Raw genomic sequence first — 23,492 nt, 5'->3', positions numbered from 1 at the left:
TAATGTAATTTAATAAAATTCAATTAGATTGATTTGAAACTTGTAACATTTACAAAACTTTTGATATCTTCTATTATCTTCAATTTTGAAGAATTCATTGAAATTAGAGATGAGATCTTAAAAAAAAAAACATTAATAATTTCAATATTGTAAACATTCCTTATTATTATAGTAAAATGATTATAGTTTATAACCCATCAAATATTACTTAATATAAGCACAAGTCAACCTTTTAAGATAGCAATGGTTTTGGTTTGAAATTAGTGCACCAAATCTATTAAATTAAAGATTCCCTCCTTTCACAGCTAAGTGATTGCTCTTCTTTATCCTATTTTGCAATTAAAAACTAGTAAATTTCAACTCGATAGTGACCTAAATGAAAACATCTAATTCTGTCTGGTCAGTTGGCCAACTATTGAGGACCACCCGGCCTAGGACTGTATTAATGGCCGACGTAGGATGATGAGGTGAAGCACTGCTCTTATTAATTTATTGTAAAGGGTGGACTATCCAACACATAGGATGACCATTTGACGGTTTGTTACTGTAAGCTGGACTACACCCAAAAAGAATGGTATGCATTTGTTCGCCTGAACATCTGTAATTGTTGTAAATACGCTTGTGGAGTTGTTATAGTTGAAGCTTATTGGGTTCAAGTTTTTGAGTGATCAATGACAGAAAATGGTAAGGAGATGTGTGTGACAGGAGGCACAGGATTCATTGCTGGTTTTCTCATTCGTGCTCTGCTCAACAAGGGTTACTCTGTTCGCACAACTGTTCGCAATCCAGGTATTTCATTCACATCCTGACAAATTCTTTATCTTGCTGTCTTAATGGTCGATAATGTTATGTCGTCTGGGGAAGATATTGAGAGATTCATCATCTAAATGTTATGAACCTTCTGAACTATCAATATATCCTATATAGGATTTACAAAGATTTTTTAAATTTTTCAAAAAAAATAACTGATGTATTTGCCTGTGATTAGATAATGTGGAGAAGGTAGGGTATCTATGGGATCTGCCTGGTGCAAAGCAGAGGCTTAAAATAGTGAAAGCAGATCTGGTAGATGAAGGCAGCTTTGATGAAGCAGTAAATGGTGTGGATGGGGTGTTTCATACTGCTTGCCCTGTTGTAGTACCAAATGATCACAACATCAAGGTAGGTTGTTCCCCACTAGATTTTTTTTGTGTGTGTTCTGATGACATAAATTGGTTTAGTTTTATTGTCTGTGAAATGAATTGCCAAGCAGGAGACCTTCCTTGATCCTGCTGTGAATGGCACTCTCAATGTCTTCAAGTCTTGTTCAAGATCACCCTCTGTAAAGAGGGTGGTGCTTACATCCTCCTGCTCAGCTATCAGATATAACTACAATACTCAAGAGCTTTCTCCTTTAGATGAGTCCCATTGGAGCAATCCAGAATACTGCAAACAGTATAATGTAAGTATAAATACCCTCCTTTCAAGCTTGGATTTCACCTTTAGAAGCATTGAGTTGCTAGTACGAGAGTGATTAATAAGCACTGCATGCTGTGAGTATAAGAGTAAACTTAATCATCTTGGCATAGATGGCAAAATGACCCAAAAGATCTCCATAGAAATATCCATGAAAGCTTATACTTCATAATCTGCATAATTCTAAATTTAGGGTATGTTTTTACTGCAGCTTTGGTATGCATATGCAAAAACTACTTCTGAGAAAGAGGCGTGGAAGTATGCAGAGGAGCAGAGGCTCGATTTGGTTGTGGTAAACCCATCATTTGTTGTTGGACCACTTATTGCACCTGAACCTACCAGCACTCTCGACTTTATCCTGAACATAATAAAAGGTTGGGGTTACTGTTAAAAACTTGGGAATTCTGAATATTTAAATAATTACTAAGTAATAATTTTTTTAAAATTGTACATTTATCAAAGGGTTGTAGTTCAATTGGTTGACCATGATTGGCAAGGGTGATGGTATGCTCCTTGTTTATACCATCCACCAAGGTTCAAACCCTGGGAAGTATAATATAAGGTATTGATTACACCATGAAGGTTGAAATCCTCAGAATATGATATAAGGAATTGATTACACAATCTGCCAAGGTTCAAATCCTTGGAATTATGATATAAGTGATGAGACTGGAATCATGCCCTGGGCGACATTGTTGGAATGGATACTCCTCAGTGCTTAACTCTCAGCCAAAAAGATAACAGCATAGGCTCATGACCCTGTATCAGATAGCAAAACAATTGTGAATGATATATAATCCTTTATAAAAGGAAAAAAAAATTGCACATCTGAAACAAGTAAATTATTTACATGCATATTTATGTCTACTTGGGTATGGATACCTTTTTCCCTTACTATGAAAGGACATGGCTCTAATAATGGGTTGCTTGCAGGGGGAAATAACAGAACATACCCAAATTTCAGGGTGGGCTTTGTTGACATTGGTGATGTAATATCAGCACATATACTGGCTATGGAGGCACCATCAGCATCAGGGAGAATTATATGCTCTGGTGATGTTGCTCACTGGGAAGAAATTGTGAAGATGCTCAAGGAAAAATATCCCATGTACCCAATTGCAGACCAGTAAGTTCATCCATATTTATAGTCTACTTGGACCCAGGTAGAGGTTTACTTTCAAATGTTTTAGTGGAGTTTGAAGATGGTTTATACTTATCCAACATAAAAGCACTATCCAAATAGCAAACAGGAAAACTTTTTTCATAGTGATTAATTAAGTTAAGGTTTGGGCTACTTGTGTAATCTTCTTCATTATGATTACTACAGGTGTGGAACAGAGCAAGGCAATGCGCTACCTCATACAATGAATACTGCTAAGATCAGAAGCCTTGGATTTGGCAACTTTAAAAGCATAGACCAAATGTTTGAAGACTGCATTAGAAATTTCCAAGAGAAGGGGCTACTCTAGAATCTGCCTTGAATGCCAATAAGAACTGTAATTTTACAGGAAGACTTCTATACTTCTGCCTTATTGAAAAGTTTGATTAATGTGTATTGAAGCACTGACGAATAAGGTATGCAAAATATTTGAATTATAGCTTACACATGAAGTACACAAATTGGATAATCTGTTGGAAGTACAAGAGTTGTATGCATATTGCAGGAACATGAACTCGGCAAAAACTTCACAAGGTCAGTGGAAAAGTTCTTCAAAACTTATCGATTAAAAAATATATAGATGTAATGGTGAAAGCATGTACATATCCTTTTATCTATGTTTTGTGTCTATTTTGATTAGGAAGTCGTTTAGATAATAGCAATCCTACACACATATCCTTCCATGAGTTGGATTCATGATATCATTATATCTTGGCTTCATCATTAATTATTCTTAAAAATTGGTATGATTCTTCTATATTCGATTAATTACTTTCAATTAGATTCAAGTATACAATAGACAATTGCTAATTTGAATTTCAAGCTTTTCAAATTCAAATTCAAATTAAATTTTGCTAGTTCTCTTCCACTAGCTATTGTGAGTTGACTTAGTGCATATTTGTGTTGATTTATGTGCTATGTTGTTCTATTAAAGATATTCACTCATTTATTTTGAAATAATCATAGAATGCTAGGACATTTAGGAGTTACCAAAATAGAATCTACATTTAAAGTATCATAGGGGCATTTTTATTAGAGCATAGATCATCCTAGAAACAAAACATGTTTGTTTGTTGTCTTTCAATTATTGTTTCAAAGTTTGAAGTGATGCACCTAGGGACTCAACTAAGGAGAACATGACTCTAACAATTTAATAGATTCCACAAAGATGTAATGCTTCAAGCTTTCACACAAGACATTGATGGATAACAAACCAAACAAACAATATTTTTTGCATTCCAAGTACAACATTCACATGTTGCATTGCACACTTTCATATACATAAGTTATTGTGACAACACAATGGCACACAAGACATCATCACCAATGCATCATGCAAGATGGTACAAGTTCAAGACTTCATGCATTTAGGGGCAAGTCACTACAATGACCATACAAGAGGATTGAGCTTCCTCATGAGCTCAAACTAGTAGGACAAGATCAAGGAGAAACCTATAACGCTACTCTACTAATATGCATCTCAAAACTTATGTATATCTCATCGAAATGTGATGGCTTCTGACTCGCACAATTTTTAGAAGGAAAGCATAACTTAAAAATGAACAACATTATATCATATTTGTCAAAGCAAGAAAAGTAAACTACATCTACACATTATATCAATATGATTATAACAAGAGATTCCATTTCAAAATGTAATATCTACACAACATAAAATAATTAATTGAAAAGTTACAAAGAAATCCTTCATTCTAAGTGTATGAATTACCATGGACTATAAGTTCAATTATAATTCTAATAAAAATAGAGCCAATGAGTAACAAAGTCTTTATTGTACATTTCTCAATAAATGGTATCAAAAGGTCTACTATGCCATAACCAATAATAAATTTTGCACACACTGCAACCACATCCATAAACCAAACTTGCCCCAATGCTAGAGAAACACCACCCAACCATGTGAACCTTCAAGCCTACCCCTTTAAGCTAAGAGATGGTCATTTGAGCAATCATGCACGCACACATAATACAATAACAAGGAATTATAAAAATTATGGCATCACACAAACCAAGAACATTAACATTTCAAGCAAGTAAATGGTGACATACAAGAGTTATGGTCTTTAACCAATAATACACAAAAAGACATGGTAACAACCAATAAAATAAATGTAGGAGTTAGCACAAGATCACACTAAAGCAAATAAATCACAAGGACACATCAAGTATCAATTACCCAATAAAAATAGGAAAGCAGCTACTAAATAGTGAGCATAGAGAGTCATCATTATTCTATTGAGGACTTTAACACAAGTAATAGTGTAGGTACTTATTGTGCCTTGCACATAGACCTTATTTTGATTTTGGCAAAATGTGGGCCCCATTTATTTTTTCTCTTATTCCTTGCCTTTGTCATGAAGAATGTGCTTCAATGTTAAATGATGACTTAATTGTTGAACTGAAGGCAAGACTGAGAGGGGGTTTGAATCAATCTAAACCAAAATTAATGCAACACATAAACATTTTAATCAACAACACAAATCCAACACATCAACGCTAAGATTTTCTACATGGAAAACCCAAACAGGGAAAAACTACAATTGCCCACAAAATATATCCACTATGTATATCAAATTACAATGAAGGACCTCATTGCTCCGGACTTGCAAACCAAGGCTAACTACTCTTGAGGCAAGATACAAAAATGACTTTCAAACCTGATGCTAACTACAACAGGGCAAGATACAACAAATTGATTTGAAAAGAAGGATCCCCTAATCATGACGCTATCCTTGAACCCTACATCAAGCGACCAACATCAACACACACAACTCAGGTCTCATCTATCAACACAAAATCTCATACTTTTACCACAGTCTCAAACAGTTTGCATATCATTTGAGCACAACTCTTCTTCTCTTCTCTTTACTGAATTTCACTGATTATCTTCACATCGCACACTTTGCCTCATACATTCACTCTCTCTACACAACTCAACCACATACATTCTTTATATACAAGATAGATCATCAAAACCTAAACCAAGTCATCTTGAAACAAGATACACCTTTTAGACCAAAAACACACATGTTGATCCACTCCAAGAGAAAGAGGGGATCAAAACACATCCATCTAAGATCAATTCATTGATCCGCAATCATCGGAACATAACCCATAGCATTACAACATGTAATGTGTCCATATAGACAACTAATGAGCCAAAACAAATTCTCCAATGCAAATTACTCTTATCCAAATCTCCAAACTCTAAGGTGAGACCCATAACATATCAAATTACCTTCCACAAATCATATCCGAACCAAAAAGTAGGATTAACACAGAATATCCTGGCAATAAATATACCACAATATCCGAAGAACACAAAGATATTTCCAGACCACAAAACTAACATATCCACGATGCCAAAAACATAACCAAAGAAACTAACAATACCAGGCAACATCAACAACACTTCCTAAACCCGAATGCTTCTGAAACAACCAATAGAATAACTACAACACCAATACAACAAGATATCTGTGCACCACAAACTTTCCAGACCAACAACTATTCGGAACAACAAGTTTGACATCAATGACAACCATAACAACACATACTTCCAACATTAATCCCATGTGTTCTAGGTCCTATCTATTTGTAGTTTGTTTGGCCCTTTGCCTTAAAAAAAATTGAATTCCCTCATGTTTGTAAAAATGTAGACTTATGATAGACATTCAGACATCAAGACTCGATGTCTCAACCTCCTTCTTTCCTTTCTCATAAACCCTCCTTTATTGACTAAATATTCAAAATCCTTAGGAGAATGTGATTTTGTTGGACATCCATTTCATTGTCTAAAAACTCCAAATATCCCCCAAAAATTCTCCCACATCCTTTTAATTGATAAAAGTCTTTGTTGCTTTTGTGTTGTAAAATTTTGAAGTGCATGTGGATGCATTTTATTTTCTAGACCTCTCAACTTCCATTTTATTGAAAAGTATATTAGGGAAACAATTAGCATGTTTGTGAGCCCTTGAACTAGATTAAGATATATTTTAGCATCTCTATATATTTACTTGCATTGTCCTTCTTTGCAAAGTATTCTTGTATCCAGCTAAAAATTGTCAAACCCTTTGTTATAAGTTGTCTTGTAGAGCCCAAATGGATGTCTAAATGGTTATTTACTATTAGCGACATCTTGACCTTCTTGGTTTTCCTATAAATTCCTTTAGGCCTACAGTTAAAGGCATGACTATCTTTGTAGCGTTTTAATCTAGAACCTTAGTTTTTGTTGCTCATCCATATAAACTTCTAATGTCCTTTCCCTTACTAAATGAAAGGAAAAGGGCATCCCACAAAGACCTTTGAGAAACAATATGAACCTTCTATATCATTTTTTTCTTTTAATTAGATGTTTATTATCACAATACATGAACAAACAACTATCCCTTTAAACCAGAAACAATTATAGTTAATTTCCTATTACATTAACCCTTTGAGGAAAGATAATTCATCTTACAGATCTATATAAATTTCAGTAACATAACAACACGTAAATTAATAATTTGAAACATGAAAGAAAGAAGAATTAGACAAAAGAGAAGAAACACCAATATATATAGGGAAAACCTTTTCAGGTAAAAAACCCCACTCTCCAAAGTATCAAACCAATGTATTAATCTGCAATATATATGTTACAATACACTCACAGGCTCATAGCCTTAACATGTAGACTACTTCTTGCTCTTCTCTGAAGAAACACAAACAATACAACAATAGCTCTGTAATAATCACCTTGTTATCCTTCTACAATGAAATACAACTCAAGGATATAATGCTTTACAAACTAGGTGCCAAAGCAAGCAACCTCTATCTTCAACAAAGCAAAAAAGCTAAAGAAAGCACTTTAATCAATGGCTTCAAAATCATCTTCTTTCTTGAGTATTAATCTTAAAAGAAAGCAAATCCTTCCTTAACTTAGCCTCCAATAAAAGATAGATTAAAAAACTACTTTATTCCTTTTTTCTGTTCTGAAATAGAAACCAAAAGTCTTGACACTCAAGTCTCCATGGAAAGTTGTCAAATTGGTTTTTTTAATCAACAAGTAAAATTTTTATTTCAACCTCCTAAAAGTAGGATAAATCAATATACATCAAAATAATTAATTAAATTAATTATCAATGTGAGGACTCAAAGGTTGAGACACCTTAATCCGAACATTATCCCACTTGTCAAAGACCTATCAAGAGTCAAATGCAACCACATAATACTGCCACAACTTCACTATGCTCATGGGATTTACAGAAGCACCAATATAACTTCAAACCTATTACTAGAACACAAACCTAAAGTACAAAAATTCTCCAAGAACAAGATCAAACATGAATGTTCAAAAAACCCGTCAAAACAATCACAAGTGATTGCTCACATCCAACTGAAAAAAACTGTGACAAAAAGAAACCACAAAAAATGTTAAACCATCCAAACATCTATCTTTCTAAGGTAATAACAACATCACTAAACTCATGCCAATGGAAAAATAATCCAACTCATAAATTGCAATCAAGCTCCATATGCAAACCTATTGTGAAGATCGTACTTGACACAGTTTGCATATAGAGGTGTATGTAGAAACTTTTGATTCCAACCTCCTAAAATTACGATGTCAATATGCATCAAAATAATTAATTAAATTAATTATAAATGTGAGGACTCAAAGTTGAGACACCTTAATCCCAACATTAAATCCTTGCAAAGGAGGCCTTAACTTTAAATGCATGATGTTTGTAGAATTTTGGTTTGGAGGTAGAACTTTTGCCTTATGATTGACATTCATACATCCGTAGTATCCCCACAAGAGTTGAGAAAGATTTAAAGTGAAGAAACGCTTACTTAGTGAAATTTATATAAAATAAAACTCCTTGTAGGATTCTAACCATGATGTAACAATAGGTTATCCATTGTCATATCTAAACTTCCCAACCTCTAGGCTTTTTCTATAAGCATTGTCAAAAGAATAAATCTTGGCCAATATCAAGTTTTTGGGTTTCAAAGTTTCTCATCTCAACATAAACTTTCCCTAACCTATACCTCTTGTCACTTAGCTATTTTATATCTTTTGGAGTTAGAATTTTAGGTCTATTGTTATTTTTTGAACCCTGTGCTATCCTCAATCCCTAATTTTTTATCCTCTTTATTGATATGATTTTTTGAATTGGAGATGCAAGAATACCTTTGACATGATAATTTTGGGATGCATTATAAATTAATCTTGATGTCCAAACCCTAACATTTGGCACTATATTACATTTCAAGTTTGCAAGTTTGGACTTACCCTTATACAATACCTTGAGGTAAGAGCTATGGAGTATCCCCAATCCAAAACTCTCAATGCTTTCCCTTATATATACTTTTGGAACTAAAGATGCAAAGACACCTTTATTTTCCTATGTTGGCCAATAGTTATGAAATACTCATGATCCCCATTCCCATATGTATTGTTCCTATACCTCTTTTAGGAGTGCAAGTTTAGTCATCCTTCTAAAGGTTGTTTTTCCAAGTTTTCATGTTCTCTAACATCTTTGTGGGTTGAGAAAAGAATGTTGGAAGTTCTCAATTTTGTCTAACCTAAAAAATATTGACCACCCCCTAAGAAACAAGGCAAATTAGAATGCATATCAATGAGTTACAAAGTTACTTAACTCCCTAAAATGTTGACAAGGTTTGAGAGTTAGCCAAATTGCCAAACCCCTAACAAAGTGAAATAGAAGAAAATGTTAGAGTTTAGCAAGTTCCTTGAGCCTTTGAAATGTTAAAAAAGGCTTTAAAGTGTTTAGATCACCCTTACATCCCCACAAATGGTTTTAAATGTATATAAGCCCCCAATTTATCAATTATAAATTGGAACTAATGGATTTATTTCAAATTTGTAGGACGTTGAGTGGAAAAAGATGATTTTATCTTACACGAATGCAACATTACTAGGGTAGATGGAAGAGTTATTTTGAGGAATGCAAAAATGTATTTATTCCTAGATTTAACCCCTCCAACAACCAAAATGAGTTTTTTTAATCTAAAAATGTCATTTTTCATGCCCTAAAATATATATTTCATATTATTCATGCTAGAATGAAGAGGAAACTCATGCTACCACTAATATGATGGAGGGTCTCAACTACTAGAAGGATTTTCACATTTCTCTAGGGACTTGAACGCACAAATTTTGCAATATTACTCTATTCCCCAGGGGAAGAGCACCAGTAGCCGTCATAGCTAACTTCGGGCACCCACAGATCCTAAACGGTATATCAGATTTTGAATTTTTTTTTCATTGTCTTCGTATGCAACTCAACTACTTATAGCTATTGATCTGGCTTCTGGGTAGCAACGATGCATGTTGTGGAATTAGTTATGCGCACAAAGGTCAAAAAGTACATGTTTCAAAGTGTTGCCAGATACCTAACTAAAGATGTTCCAGTAACCGTCTACTCAAAATTGCCAGTACATGTGGACAAATGTCCCAATAGTTTTGCACAAATGTTCCAATAGTGGTGCACAAATGGGCCAATTATGAACAAAAACTTACAAAAAATGATCTGCTATTAGTACAAAACAAAGTTATTAATGGTGTTTTCACTATGAAAGCTATTGGGGGGTCACTATGACAATAAGTGTGCATCTATTGGAACTATGACTAATATTGGTACTCCTCCCCTATATGTTGCCTTGTAAGATTAGTTTACCATTGTTGATGTTTTCCAAATCTACACCATTCATGATGACAATTGATTTGAGCCATCAAATTCTTATGAGGATGTTATCTTTCTCCATTAAAGTAATGTCTTTATCTTTGTAAGGGTTGGATGATATTTTTGTCTAAATATTGTTGGATGTTCTTCTTGAAGCTAAGGGCTTGACATCACATTCCAAACTATTCTAGAAAATCAACTCATACTGGTGGAACTTGTAAAAAAAATTATGTTTACTTCATGATTCCTGACCAGTTATCTTAATTTTCATTGTGAATATGTAAATACAACAAGCATTTGATGAATCTATTATTTATACCACTTGCAATCTATCGACTATAAGTTATCTTACTTAGTTAGTCTAAAATTTTCACTTCATTATTATATTCTTATCAAACTATGCTAGTATTGGGTATTTAATTAATCTTTATGCTATTAATTTCATTTGAAGATATCACTTTTCTTAAGATACTTCTATTTATTTGGTTACTCAAGAAATAGTAAATGTTGGATTTATCTACCTATACATTCACATATTGCAATAGAAACTCAAAAATAGGGATCTCTTTAAACCATTTTCTCTTTCAACCCTTTCTTTCAAACTTTTTTATAACCTCTAGTTAGTGTAAGAACCAACATCACTTCCATTGAATATTTGATTAACAAGATTATTTATAGCATATAAGCATATCCAAATTAGTACTAGGGTTGTTTGATAGTAGGTATCCCACCAATATATTAGGTATGTTCCATTGTGGGCTACTAGAAAAACATAATGGTCAATTAAGCTATCGTACATGCCAAGACCTAGCCATCAAGGACCCTGGGGTTATCTTTCTATCTTGGAACCCAAATTCCTTTTAAAAGGGGTGAGATGCTCTATTATTTCATTCAAGTTGGCAAAACTATTAAAATTACCACCTACAGGTGTTATCTAACATGATTATCTTAGGCTCTTTGGTGCAAGTTTGATAATAGTACTACTCTTGCATGATTCCTTTAGGGCCTCCAAAACAAGTTTTATTTGTTACAATTCATGATTGTTGAATTCCCACAAGCCCAGCTAATCATCTGCAAGAATACCTGTTACATACAAAGGAGAAATTGCACAACAAATGAGAATATTGAAGACAATAACAAGAACTGAATGCTTGATTGAATATTGGGGTAAGTGCAGAAAGATGGTGGTCAGAAAAGTGGACACATCCAAAAAAAAACATGAAAAACAACAAAACGCGCACATGGTATTTCAAATTTAAAGAACCCCATACGCATTTAGGCTCATTTTGCCGAGCCTAACCAAAGCTAAACCAAGTACGCGGTTTAAAAACTAAAACCGCATACGTGGTTTAGAAACTAAAAACCCCGTACGCGGTTTTAGTTTGTAAACCACGTACGAGTTTGTCTATCAATAAAATGCAATTCATTTAGCATTGCATTAGGTTTTTTGGTAGGATATATACATAAAATATAACATTTATCTTTCTTATACTTTAAGTTATATTTTATGTATATACCGTCAGGATGTTTGAGAGTGATTCCAGATCTCTAAGAGCTATAATGTAGATTCTAGTTTTTTGAGTATTCTTATAAATTTCAAACTTAGTCAAATTTCAGTAATCAACATGCTCATATCAACATTATCTCTCTCGTCTCTTCCCTACATTCCACCTCTCTCTTCCTTAACCCCTACCTTTTTGTCTCTTATGCATCTCCCTCTCTACTTTCTTCCCTCTCTCGGGTATCTCTCCCTCTCTTTCTCATCTCCCTCACCCTCTTTCTCTCTTTCATCTATCCTTCTCTTTCTCTCCCTCTCTCAAATATCTTTATCTCTCAATCTCTCCTCCTCTCTTAAGTGTCTCTCTCTCTCATTCTCTCCCTCTCCCTCCCCCTCCCTTTCTCTTCCTTTGTCAAGTATTTCTTTCCCTCTCTCTCTCTCTCTCTCTCTCTCTCTCTCTCTCTCTCTCTCTCTCTCTCTCTCTCTCTCTCTCTCTCTCTCTCTCTCTCTCTCTCTCTCTCTCTCCCCCATTGTTTCTCTCTTAAGTCTCTTTCCCTCTCTGCCTCTATCTCTCTATCTCACTCTCCTCCTTTGTCGAGTGTATCTCTTTCCCACTCTCTCCCTACCTCCCCCCTCCCTTTGTATTTTTCACTTAAGTCTCTCTCTCTCTCTCCCATTCTTTATCTCTGAAGTGTCTCCCTCTCATCCTCTTTCTCTCTATCTCACTCTCTCCTTCTCTCAGGTGTATCTCTCTCTCATTCTCTCCCTCTCCCATCCCCCTCCCTCTCTCCCTTTCTCATTACCTCTCTTTCTCACTCTCTCCCTCTCTCCCTCTCTTCACACCTCTCTCTCTCTAGTCTCTTGTAATATCCTTCCATCCTTCCTCTCTCTCTCTCTCTCTCTCTAGTCTCTTGTAATATCCTTCCATCCTCTCTCTCTCTCTCTCTCTCTCTCTCTCTCTCTCTCTCTCTCTCTCTCTCTCTCTCTCATTTTTATCTCTTGTCTCTCCCTCTCAGTCTCTATCTCTCTCTCACACTCTCCTCCTCTCTTAGGTGTATCTCTCTCCCATTCCCTCCCTCTCCTCCCCCTCTCTCCATCTCTAGGGTCAAATGGTATTCTTAGGGGTCCTATGGTATCCTAGGGATCCATGCATGTGTCCTAAGGGGTCATAGGACACCATATGACTCCTTAGGACACCATATGACCCATAATGACACATAAGAAGTCATATGGAGTCCTAAGGGGTCATAGGACACCATATGACCCCTTAGCACACCATACGACCCATAATGACACCAAATGGTGTCCTAAGGGTTTATAGAACACTATATGACCTCTTAGGACACCATACAACCCATAACGAAACCATATGGAGTCCTAAGGGGTCAAATGGTGTCCTAAGGGCTCGTAGGAGAACCTGAACTTGGAGGACACCATTTTGTGTTTTTTCATGTCATATGGTATTCTTAGGGGTCATATGGTATCCTAGGGATCCATGCATGTGTCCTAAGGGGTCAAAAGAGACCATATGGCCCATAACGACGCGTAAGAGGTCATATAGAGTCCTAAGGGGTCATAAGACATCATATGACCCCTTAGCACACCATACGACCCATAATGACACCAAATGGTGTCCTAAGGTGTCATAAAATAATATATGACCTCTTCGAACACCATACGACCCATAACGACACCATATGGAGTCTTAAGGGGTCAAATAGTGTCCTAAGGGGTCATAGGAGACTATATGACCCCTTAGGACACCATATGACCCCTAATAACACCATATGGTGTCCTAAGTGGTCATAAGGTGTCCTAGGGATCATACGACACCATAAGACACATAACGACACTATATGGTGTCCTAATGGGTCATAGGACACCATATGACCCTTAGAACACAATACGACCCCTAACAACATCTAAGGGGTCATATGGTATCCTAAGGGATCATAGGACACTATATGATCCCTTAGCACACCATAGGACCTATAATGATGCCAAATTATGTCTTAAGGGGTCATAGAACACCATATGACCCTTTAGGACACCATATGGTGTTGTTATGAGTCGTATGGTGTCCTGAGGGGTCATATGACATCCTATGACCGCTTAGGACACCATATAACGTCGTTATGGGTCGTATGGTGTCTTAAGGGGTCATATGGTGTCCTAAGGGGTCATAGGACACCATATGACCTCTAATGACACCAAAGGGATCATATAGTGTCCTAAGGGGTCATAGAACACCATATGACCCTTTAAGACACCATACGACCCATAATGACACCATATAGAGTCCTAAGCGGTCATATAGTGTCCTAAGGGATCATAGAACACCATATGACCCCTTAGGACACCATATAACCCATAATGACACCTAAGGGGTCATAAGACACCACCTGACCCCTTAGTACACCATACGACCTATAAAGATTTTCTAACCAATACATGCACACGATCCAAATAAACCAATACGTTCATTTTCTTCAAACGTTCTACTTTATATACTATCTTCTTTATAAAAAATAAAATTGACCACCTTGTCAATCTTCTTATCACCTTATATATATGCAAACAAAAAGAAGATATATTGGAGAGAGAGAGAGAGAGAGAGAGAGAGAGAGAGAGAGAGAGAGAGAGAAGGGGGGGGAGGGTATGGAGAGAGAGAGAGAGGCACCTTGTACATGCTTGAGAGGGGGAGAGAGGGAGACAATACACATACATACACACATATGTGTGTATATATACTTAATATATTATATATTATTATATATTTTTATATATATATAAATATTATATATTATATATTTTTATATTATATATAAATTATATATTATATGTATATATACATATTATATATACAATATCATATTATACACACTCCCAAAATTTAAATAAACTTAGCGTGTACATGCTATTTATAGTAAAAATAGTGCGTACACGCCTTTTAAGTAAAAATAGTGCGTACGCGCTTTTATACCATAGGTACCCTGTATGCTCTTTTGACTGTTTAGGCTTGGAAATAGGCCTGGATGACAAAGCTACGGTTTAGAAGTTTGATTTCCCTCCATTTCCCTCCTTTTTGGCATGTTTTATTTTATCGACTTGGTTTCTCGACTTTGTCATCATCAGGTTTACACTTCATCAAGTGGGTATTTCTAAAATTTCCACCATATTTTCACCCATCTTCTGATATTTCTAACCATATAATTTTTTTAAAATTTGAACAACAAGAATATATTATTATTGAATTTCTTTTACCAGTGTCTCCATAGTTCTCATAGACATACGTGCACCATTTTTTTAATAACTTTTGATATACTTATCCAAATTTTTTTAAAATTATATATTATTATAGTGAACTTGATTCTTTACATTTTTAAAAAAAAATTGAATTTTCAATTTTTTTAGTGCAACTTATGCTTCGTGCACGAACATGTACCTAATTTTTAGAATGTGCTCGATCAGAAAAATCATTAAAAAAAAAAACTCAACAAAAAATTACAAAAAAATACACATCTTCTAGTTCTCACTCTTAACTATCTTTGTGCCAAAGTATTTGTCAAAATACTAAATCTAATTATGATTTTTTTGATGCGCACGTCAGACACTATGTTATGTTTTTTTGAAAAAATCAGGGTCTGTTTTTCGTGCGCGAAGGATTTGACCCCCTTAATCTTATCCAATTTTGAAAAAGCTGAGTATTTTGGAAGCTAGATTCAAAGTACTATAGTATTTGTCATTTGATTATCTTCATATCTTGAGTGGATGACTTTCAAATTTTGCCTCCAATTTTAGTCTCACCCGATTTCAGAAAAAAAAAGTGTCCACTTATACCCCCCTTTTTTACCACCGTCTTTGTGCACTTACCCATTGCTTGATTTACAATGAAGGATATTTCATCCTTATAAGGAAATCTAATTCTAAAGATAGAAACCCTAAAAATCAATTAATAATTAATAATAAATTAATTATTAATATACCTAAGGGAATTTATGCATATTAAATGCCTAAAAATAAAAGCTCCTAAATTTAGCTTAAGTGAAAAAAGAAAAAGGTGATTTAATTAATTAATCAATATGATTAAATTAATTAAGTAAATAAAACCTACACCCCCCCTTAAGATGAATTTAGGGAGTAGCCAAAAAGCTAAGTGCATGAAAGCAACTAAATGCAAAAAATGCAACTACATGCAACAATGCAAATTTGGGTCCCGACAACAAGGCCTGATGAGGTACCCAATCACAACATGCAAATCTCTGTAAAGTGGAGAAAAGAAGGAAACCCAATGGGAACAAAACTCCTCTCCAAAAAGAGACGAAGGAAGACCATGAAGCCCTCCAAGAAACATAGAATCTCCTATTAATGTTCCTCCATAGGAAGAATGAGAACTAATGTTGCACTAAAACATCAAAGTGTGACAAAACCAGAAACCAATATCGATGATGATGAATCACTCATTGTAGATGATAAAGATCAGGCACACAAACCAAGCATGGGAACCATTGGTTACACAAACATACTGACATGCTCAATAGTGGAGAATGATCAAAGGTCTGATATCGAATTCCTAATCTACAATACAGAAGGATTGCATCATATGTGTCATCAAAAGATGAAGGACAAAGAGGTGTGGCACTTTATGATAGTGCGTGTACAACATAGCTCAAAGAAGAATATCAAACATGAAATCCAAGTGTGCAAAACTGGAAAACATGTCTTCTCCTTAGTGTTTGTGCCCCTCGACCTGATCGGAGACCTGAATATGCTCATGCACATCAATAACACCTTGCAACTTAACAATGCACTCAGAATCCACCTTGATCCTACCCCAAAATAGGACAGGCGCCCTGGTCCTCCTTAATCGAGACCTATCTTGATCCCCTCCGCTTGACCTAACTCAAATTTGAAGCAGGAAAATCCCCTCTATGTTGAATCAGGTCAAACAATTAATCAGTTAATCCTACTGACAATTATATAAGTGAATTTTATTCATTTAATCATCTATTAATTAGACTAAGGTATAATTAATATCCCTATTAATGAAATTAAACACTTGATTAAAATCCATTTCTTCTAGCCTAACCTTTTAATTAAACTAAGGTTTGATTAAATGGCTAAATCCCCTTTAGCCATTTAATTGAATAAATCTTATTTATTTAATTAAAATCCCTTTCCCCTTTAATTCAATTTACATTTGATTAAAAATACCTTTGTATTTATATAAATCGTTATTTATCTATGAATAGTTCTCCCCACTCGCAAAATCCTACAAATGCAAGTTGCATCCCTTTTGGCTAAAATAAATCTTTTATTTTATCTAAAATACCTATTTTCCTCCACTTGCATTCTCCTACATTTTTCATCAGCATGTTAACATTCTTCTAGAACCTCTCTAACCCCTCATTAATTATCCTTATTCTTCTAATAATGTCACATCCCTAAATTTGGGGGAGTCACTTCTCCAAATTTGGAAGAAAGTATTCTAAATGTGTTGAAGATTGTACCTTCTCCAACAAGTTAACTTGTTGAGTCTTCCAAACTTGTAAGGTTATCTAACTTTCAACAAGTTAACATCCAAAGTCTTCAAAGAGCATTTAATGCCTCTTACAAAACATCACCCTAGCCCATGATGGTTGTCCCTTTGGCCATCCCTCAAATTTGTAAAAGATTTTACCTCTTGGACAATAGCATGCTCCCTTGGATAATGACATTATCTAATGATGTAATCTCTTGAGGTTACCCTTAATGCTTACTTAGCATCTAATGCTTTCTTAGCATCCTCTCAAGCCATCTCAAGATGACATTTTTCAACTTGGGATTGGATTGAACCCCCCTCATGGATTGATAACTTTCAATCCTAGTGTTAGGGTTTCAAGCAGATCCGAAGCAAATATGAACTAACAATTATATGCAAATTTAAATACAAAAGATAAAGAAATAAAATAGGACACAGATAACACAAAGATTTAACGTGGTTCACCCAGAATGAGTTACGTCCACCATACACAGTCGTCCAATCTTTCTTATTATCCAGCAAAAACAGTACATCAACCTTACAATGCCTTAAGCATCCCAGCCGCTTATAACATGCGTTTTTAGGGCAACAAACAAAGTCGGCCTTTTTTAGGGTTTTATTACAATGTTAGTTTTCATCAACAAAAACGGCAAAAAAAAATTTCTCGGGGGCTGCCACCCCCGAACCCCTGCCTGGGGCCCGGCCCGGCCCCGGACCCCGACGAGGATACATGCTGAGTGTACCGTACTTTGCTGATTAGTCACCACATTTCAACAATCTCCCACTTGAAGACTGATCAGGCTCCACATCGAACAATCTCCCACTTGGAGACTGATACTACACGACACCACTGTACATGCAACATCCGTTGGATAAAACACTAGAACTTGACTGGTATAAATTCCACAATTATCAATCAAGAAGACCAACAGAAACTGATGAAGAAATCAGCTTCTCCTGTGGAACTGCCTTTGTGAACATATCGGCAGGATTCTCACTTGTGTGAATCTTCTCAAGCCGTAACTGACCCTCCTCCAAAATAGTCCAGATGAAGTGGTACCTGAGCTGAATGTGCTTTGTCCTTGAATGAAAAGCAGAGTTCTTCGCAAGATGAATGGCACTCTGGCTATCAGTATACAATGGGCTATCCTCTTGTGTCTTACCCAATTCCTTCAGAAAACATTGCAACCAAATCATCTCTTTGTTGGCTTCTGTAGCAGCAACATACTCAGCTTCAGTGGTTGAAAGTGCAACAACCTTTTGCAACCTAGAAATCCAACTGACTGCAGTTCCCCCTATAGTAAAAACATACCCTGTAGTACTCCTCCGTGAATCAATATCACCCGCTAGATCAGAGTCAACAAATCCACTTAGAGCAGTAGTAGATCCTTTGAAACATAATGCCTTCGTAGTAGTTCCTTTCAAATACCGAAGAATCCATTTCACAGCATTCCAATGTTCCATACCCGGATTACTCATAAACCTGCTCACAACTCCCACTGCATGTGCAATATCTGGCCTTGTGCATACCATTGCATACATCAGACTGCCAACAGCTGATGAATACGGGATGTTAGACATTTTATTAACCTCTTCCTGTGCCTTTGGGCACATCTCCTTAGTCAATTTGAAATGACTAGCCAAAGGTGTACTAACTGCTTTTGCATCCTGCATGTTAAATCTTTTCAACACCTTCTTTATATACTCACTTTGGGACAAATTCAAGGTTCTATTTTTCCTATCCCGTGTAATCCTCATACCGAGAATTTGCTTAGCTGCACCCAAATCCTTCATAGCAAATGACCTGGCTAATTTCTGTTTAAGATCATTTATATGTTGCATGTTAGATCCAGCAACAAGCATGTCATCAACATAAAGCAACAGGATAATATAACTGCCATTATCAAATCTCTTAAAATATACACAATGATCAGAATGACATCTATGATAACCGTGTTCAGCCATGAAACTATCAAATTTTAAATACCATTGTCGGGGTGCTTGCTTTAGGCCATACAGACTTTTCTTCAACCTGCACACCAAGTTCTCCTTACCTTTGACCTCATATCCCTGTGGTTGCAACATGTAAATTTCCTCCTCCAAATCTCCATGGAGAAAAGCTGTTTTGACATCTAATTGTTCAAGATGTAAATCATCTGTAGCCACAAGACTAAGTACAGTTCTAATTGAAGTCATTTTTACAACTGGAGAAAATATTTCATCATAATCTATACCCTTTTTCTATGCAAAACCTTTTACCACAAGTCTGGCCTTATATCTTTTTTGACCTCCTTCCTCCTTCTTCAGCCGATAAACCCATTTGTTAGGCAAGGCTCTTTTTTCTGCAGGTAAAGGGACTAAGTCCCAAGTCTTATTTTTCATCATAGAGTCCATCTCCTCTTTCATGCCTAGTTGCCACTGTTGTTTGGCATCCACCTGCATTGCTTCTTCATATTCTTCTGGTTCACCAGAATCCGTTAATAAAATAGAATACAAAGAAGGAGAAAATCTTTCAGGGGGTCTACTTGTCCTCGTAGAACGTCTAACACTTGCAGGAGTTTGTGGGACAATCTGTTGTTGCTGAGCATCAGGTACCTGTGGCATTTCATTTTCAGGAATCTCATCCAACACCACATATTCTTGTTTGTCCTGTTCATGCTTCTTTTCCTGCATCTATTCTTTATACATAACCTTCTCATTGAATATAACATCTCTACTTCTAATTATTTTCTTATTTTCAAAATCCCATAACCGATAGCCATATTCATCTATCCCATATCCAATGAAGGTACATTTCTGAGATTTAGCATCAAGCTTGGTTCTGTTTTCTTTATCAACATGGACAAAAGCTTCGCAACCAAAAGTTTTTAGAAAAGAATAATTTACCTTTTTACCAGTCCATGCCTCCTCTGGAATACCACCATCCAAAGGGGTTGAAGGTCCTCTATTTATCAAATAGATAGCAGTATGTACAACATCTGCCCAAAAATGTAAGGGCAATCCAGCATGCAATCTCATGCTCCTCAGACGTTCCATGATGGTCCTATTCATTCTCTCTGACACACCATTTTCCTATGGAGTTCCTGGAACTGTCTTCTGCTTTCGAATCCCATTTAAGGAACAGTAATCTTCAAATGCTTTGCTGCAATACTCACCTCCATTATCCGATCTGAGACACTTCAACTTTTTTCTTGTCTCATTCTCAACCAAAGCTTTCCATTTCTTAAAAGTTTCAAAAACATCTGATTTTTGTTTTAGGAAATATACCCATGTTTTTCTAGTTGAGTCATCAATAAAAATAACATAGTAACAAGAGCCACCAAGAGATGATACCTGAGCCGGTCCCCATACATCTGAATGTACAAGCTCTAACTTCTCACTCTTCTTCTCTTTCCCAACCTTGAGAAATCTGACTCTTTTCTGTTTACCATAAACACAATTTTCACAAAACTCTAAATCAATCTTCTTTAGTCCTGGCAATAGATTTTTGGAGTGAAGGATTTTCATCCCTTTCTCACTCATGTGCCCAAGCCTATGGTGCCACATTATCGAATATGTTCTTGCAACATTTATTGTTGTTGTCCCTGCAGTAACTTTGTCTGTAGCAGCTAAGGTAGAGTAAGTGTTACCAGTACACAGATATAATGTGCCTACCTTCGCACCTTTAGCTACTACAAATGATCCTTTAGTGACCTTCCACATACTGTTTGAGAAGGTAACTATGCAACCTTCACTACCTAGTTGCCCTGCAGAAATTAAATTTCTTCTTAAATTAGGAACATGTCTTACCTCCTGCAGAAACCAGTCATTACCATTCCGCAACTTGATCTTTATCTTTCCTTTTCCAACAATTTGACAGGGCTCATCATCACCCAAATATACCTGTCCAAAATCACCTTGAACATAATCTAGAAAATATTTTCTATGGGGTGTAGCATGAAATGAAGCCCCAGAATCTAATACCCAGGAATCATTAACATTATCCAAACATAAGATTAAAGCATCTTGTAAAGTATTACTTGCAATATTAGCTTCCTTACTGTCATTTTCATTTTTGTCTCCTTCTTTGTTTTTCTGAGACCAACAGTCTTTCTTTAGATGACCAGACTTTCCGCAGTACCAGCAATCTTTCTTTCCTCTAGATTGAGAGCGTCCTTTCTTTGACTTCCCTCATGACTTCTCATTCCCAGGGCCTTTTCCTCTGTTCTCCACATTGAAAACACTACCTGATGATGTTGGAGTCTCACCTATGCTTTTCCTTTGCATTTCCTTGCTTAGGATAACACCAACAATATCATCAAATACCAAAGTATTTTTACCAGAGACAGAGTTACTTACAGCCATAACCAAGCTATTCCAGCTTTCTGGCAAAGAACATAAAATCAAGAGAGCCCTAACCTCTTCTGCAAAGGTAATTTTTACCGAAGACAATTGACTGGTAATTGTATTAAATTCATTTAAGTGCTCCGCTATAGATCCTCCCTCACTCATTTTCAAATTAAACAAACGCTTCATAAGAAATACCTTATTCGAAGCCGAGGGTTTCTCATACAGCTTAGCCAATGTTGCCATCAAATCTACAGTTGTTTTTGCTTCTGTTATATTGAATGCTACAGATGACGCAAGACACAATCGAATGGATCTCAGTGCCTTTCTATCTAAAATGTCCCACTCTTCATCTGATATTGTGGTCGGTTTCTTTGCCTTTCCTTCCAATGGCCGCCACAAATCCTTTTGATAGAGGTAATCCTCCATCTGCATTTTCCATAACTGATAATTCTAGCCGTTAAACTTTTCAACCTTGAATTTGGAATCCTCCATTGCTCCCACTCAAATCTGAAAGTCCTGCCAATTTACAGAAAACCTCGCTCTGATACCAATTGTTAGGGTTTCAAGCAGATCCAAAGCAAATATGAACTAACAATTATATGCAGATTTAAATACAAAAGATAAAGAAATAAAATAGGACACAGATAACACAGAGATTTAACGTGGTTCACCTAGAATGGGTTACGTCCACCATACATAGTCGTCCAATCTTTCTTATTATCCAGCAAAAATAGTACATCAACCTTACAATGCCTTAAGCATCCCAGCCGCTTATAACATGCGTTTTTAGGGCAACAAACAAAGTCGGCCTTTTTTAGGGTTTTATTACAATGTCGGTTTTCATCAACAAAAATGGCAAAAAAAAATTTATCGGGGGGCGGTACAGTACTTTGCTGATCAATCGCCACATTTCAACACCTAGCCCTTGTTGAGATTACTCAATCTCAACCATCCCTTTCTCTATTTTCTCTATAAATAGAGCCCATTTCTTCAATCTTAGGATCCATCCACTTTATGCACCCTTATTATAGTTGTTTTTGCAGGTTATCAAGGAGCTCTCATTGTGCCTCTCAAGCATTTAGGTCATCATAATTGCATCATGTTTAGATTATATCATGTGCTATATTAATCATTTAGCTTAATTACATATAATTTTCATAGCATTTTCATCTTCATCTTAGTTTAATTAGATCATTTAATCCTTCAATTTGGAAACACTTCTCCATTTTGTATATCATCTTCATATCAATAGTTTTGATCATCTAATCAACTAAGATCTTAGTTTAATCCATTTAGATTCTAGTTCATCATTAAAATCTCATTCTTTAGGTTGTCATCTTAAAGACCAAGTTCTCTTTCAAGTGAGGGCCACCTTGAATCTTGAAGATCCTTGGAGATAGAGGACAATGAGACGATTTTGAGAGGTTTAGATTAACTAAAATGGTTTGTTGATTTTGATTTCTAATGCAATGTTCCATTGGTGTGTTTGTGTTGATTGTGTCTCTTTTGCAAGTGGAAAGATCTGAGCATACATTTTTTGCGCCCACCATGGGGATAGACCCCTGATTTATCAAAAATTTAATGTTTTTGTGGAGGTTCGGTCAATAGAAGTTTTAAGACTCTTTTAGCGCATATGGTGTACGCTTTAGCGCATTTTCCTATTGTTCTAGCACATTCATCCTTTGTTTTAGCGTGTTTGACTATTCTTCTAGCGCATTTGTAGTACGGAGTAGCGCATATACTATCTACTTTAGCGCATTTGTATGTCTATCTTTTTTTGGGTCTCTGATAGTTTAGTGCATTTACACAGTCTTTTAGTGC

General features: G+C 35.8%; 1 protein-coding gene across 2 annotated transcripts; it reads left to right on the top strand.

The window, feature by feature from the left end:
- Positions 1–541: 541 nt before the first annotated feature.
- LOC131078828 (tetraketide alpha-pyrone reductase 2) lies at positions 542–3,253 on the top strand. 2 transcript variants are annotated; one of them, XM_058016611.1, is made up of 6 exons: positions 542–789; positions 989–1,161; positions 1,253–1,441; positions 1,667–1,829; positions 2,389–2,581; positions 2,783–3,253. In XM_058016611.1, exons 1-6 carry the CDS (start codon positions 672–674, stop codon positions 2,922–2,924), a joined length of 978 nt encoding a protein of 325 aa, XP_057872594.1. In that variant the 5' UTR covers positions 542–671; the 3' UTR covers positions 2,925–3,253. The 2 variants fall into 2 exon arrangements, with proteins under 2 accessions (XP_057872594.1, XP_057872595.1); XM_058016612.1 differs by having other exon boundaries at positions 581–789; positions 1,256–1,441.
- Positions 3,254–23,492: the final 20,239 nt, after the last annotated feature.

The sequence above is a fragment of the Cryptomeria japonica genome, chromosome 2 (genome assembly GCF_030272615.1).
Source record: "Cryptomeria japonica chromosome 2, Sugi_1.0, whole genome shotgun sequence".
Classification (NCBI taxonomy): Eukaryota; Viridiplantae; Streptophyta; class Pinopsida; order Cupressales; family Cupressaceae; genus Cryptomeria; species Cryptomeria japonica.
The sequence above is the reverse complement of the archived record's forward strand: the minus strand, read 5'-3'. Positions and strand labels throughout refer to the sequence as shown.

Bases quoted from the DNA above. Each gene is read 5' to 3' on its own strand.
- LOC131078828 (XM_058016611.1), top strand. From the start codon at position 672: ATGACAGAAAATGGTAAGGAGATGTGTGTGACAGGAGGCACAGGATTC. The intron at 790-988 runs GTATTTCATTCA...GCCTGTGATTAG, and splicing joins CACAACTGTTCGCAATCCAG to ATAATGTGGAGAAGGTAGGG. The intron at 1,162-1,252 runs GTAGGTTGTTCC...ATTGCCAAGCAG, and splicing joins CAAATGATCACAACATCAAG to GAGACCTTCCTTGATCCTGC.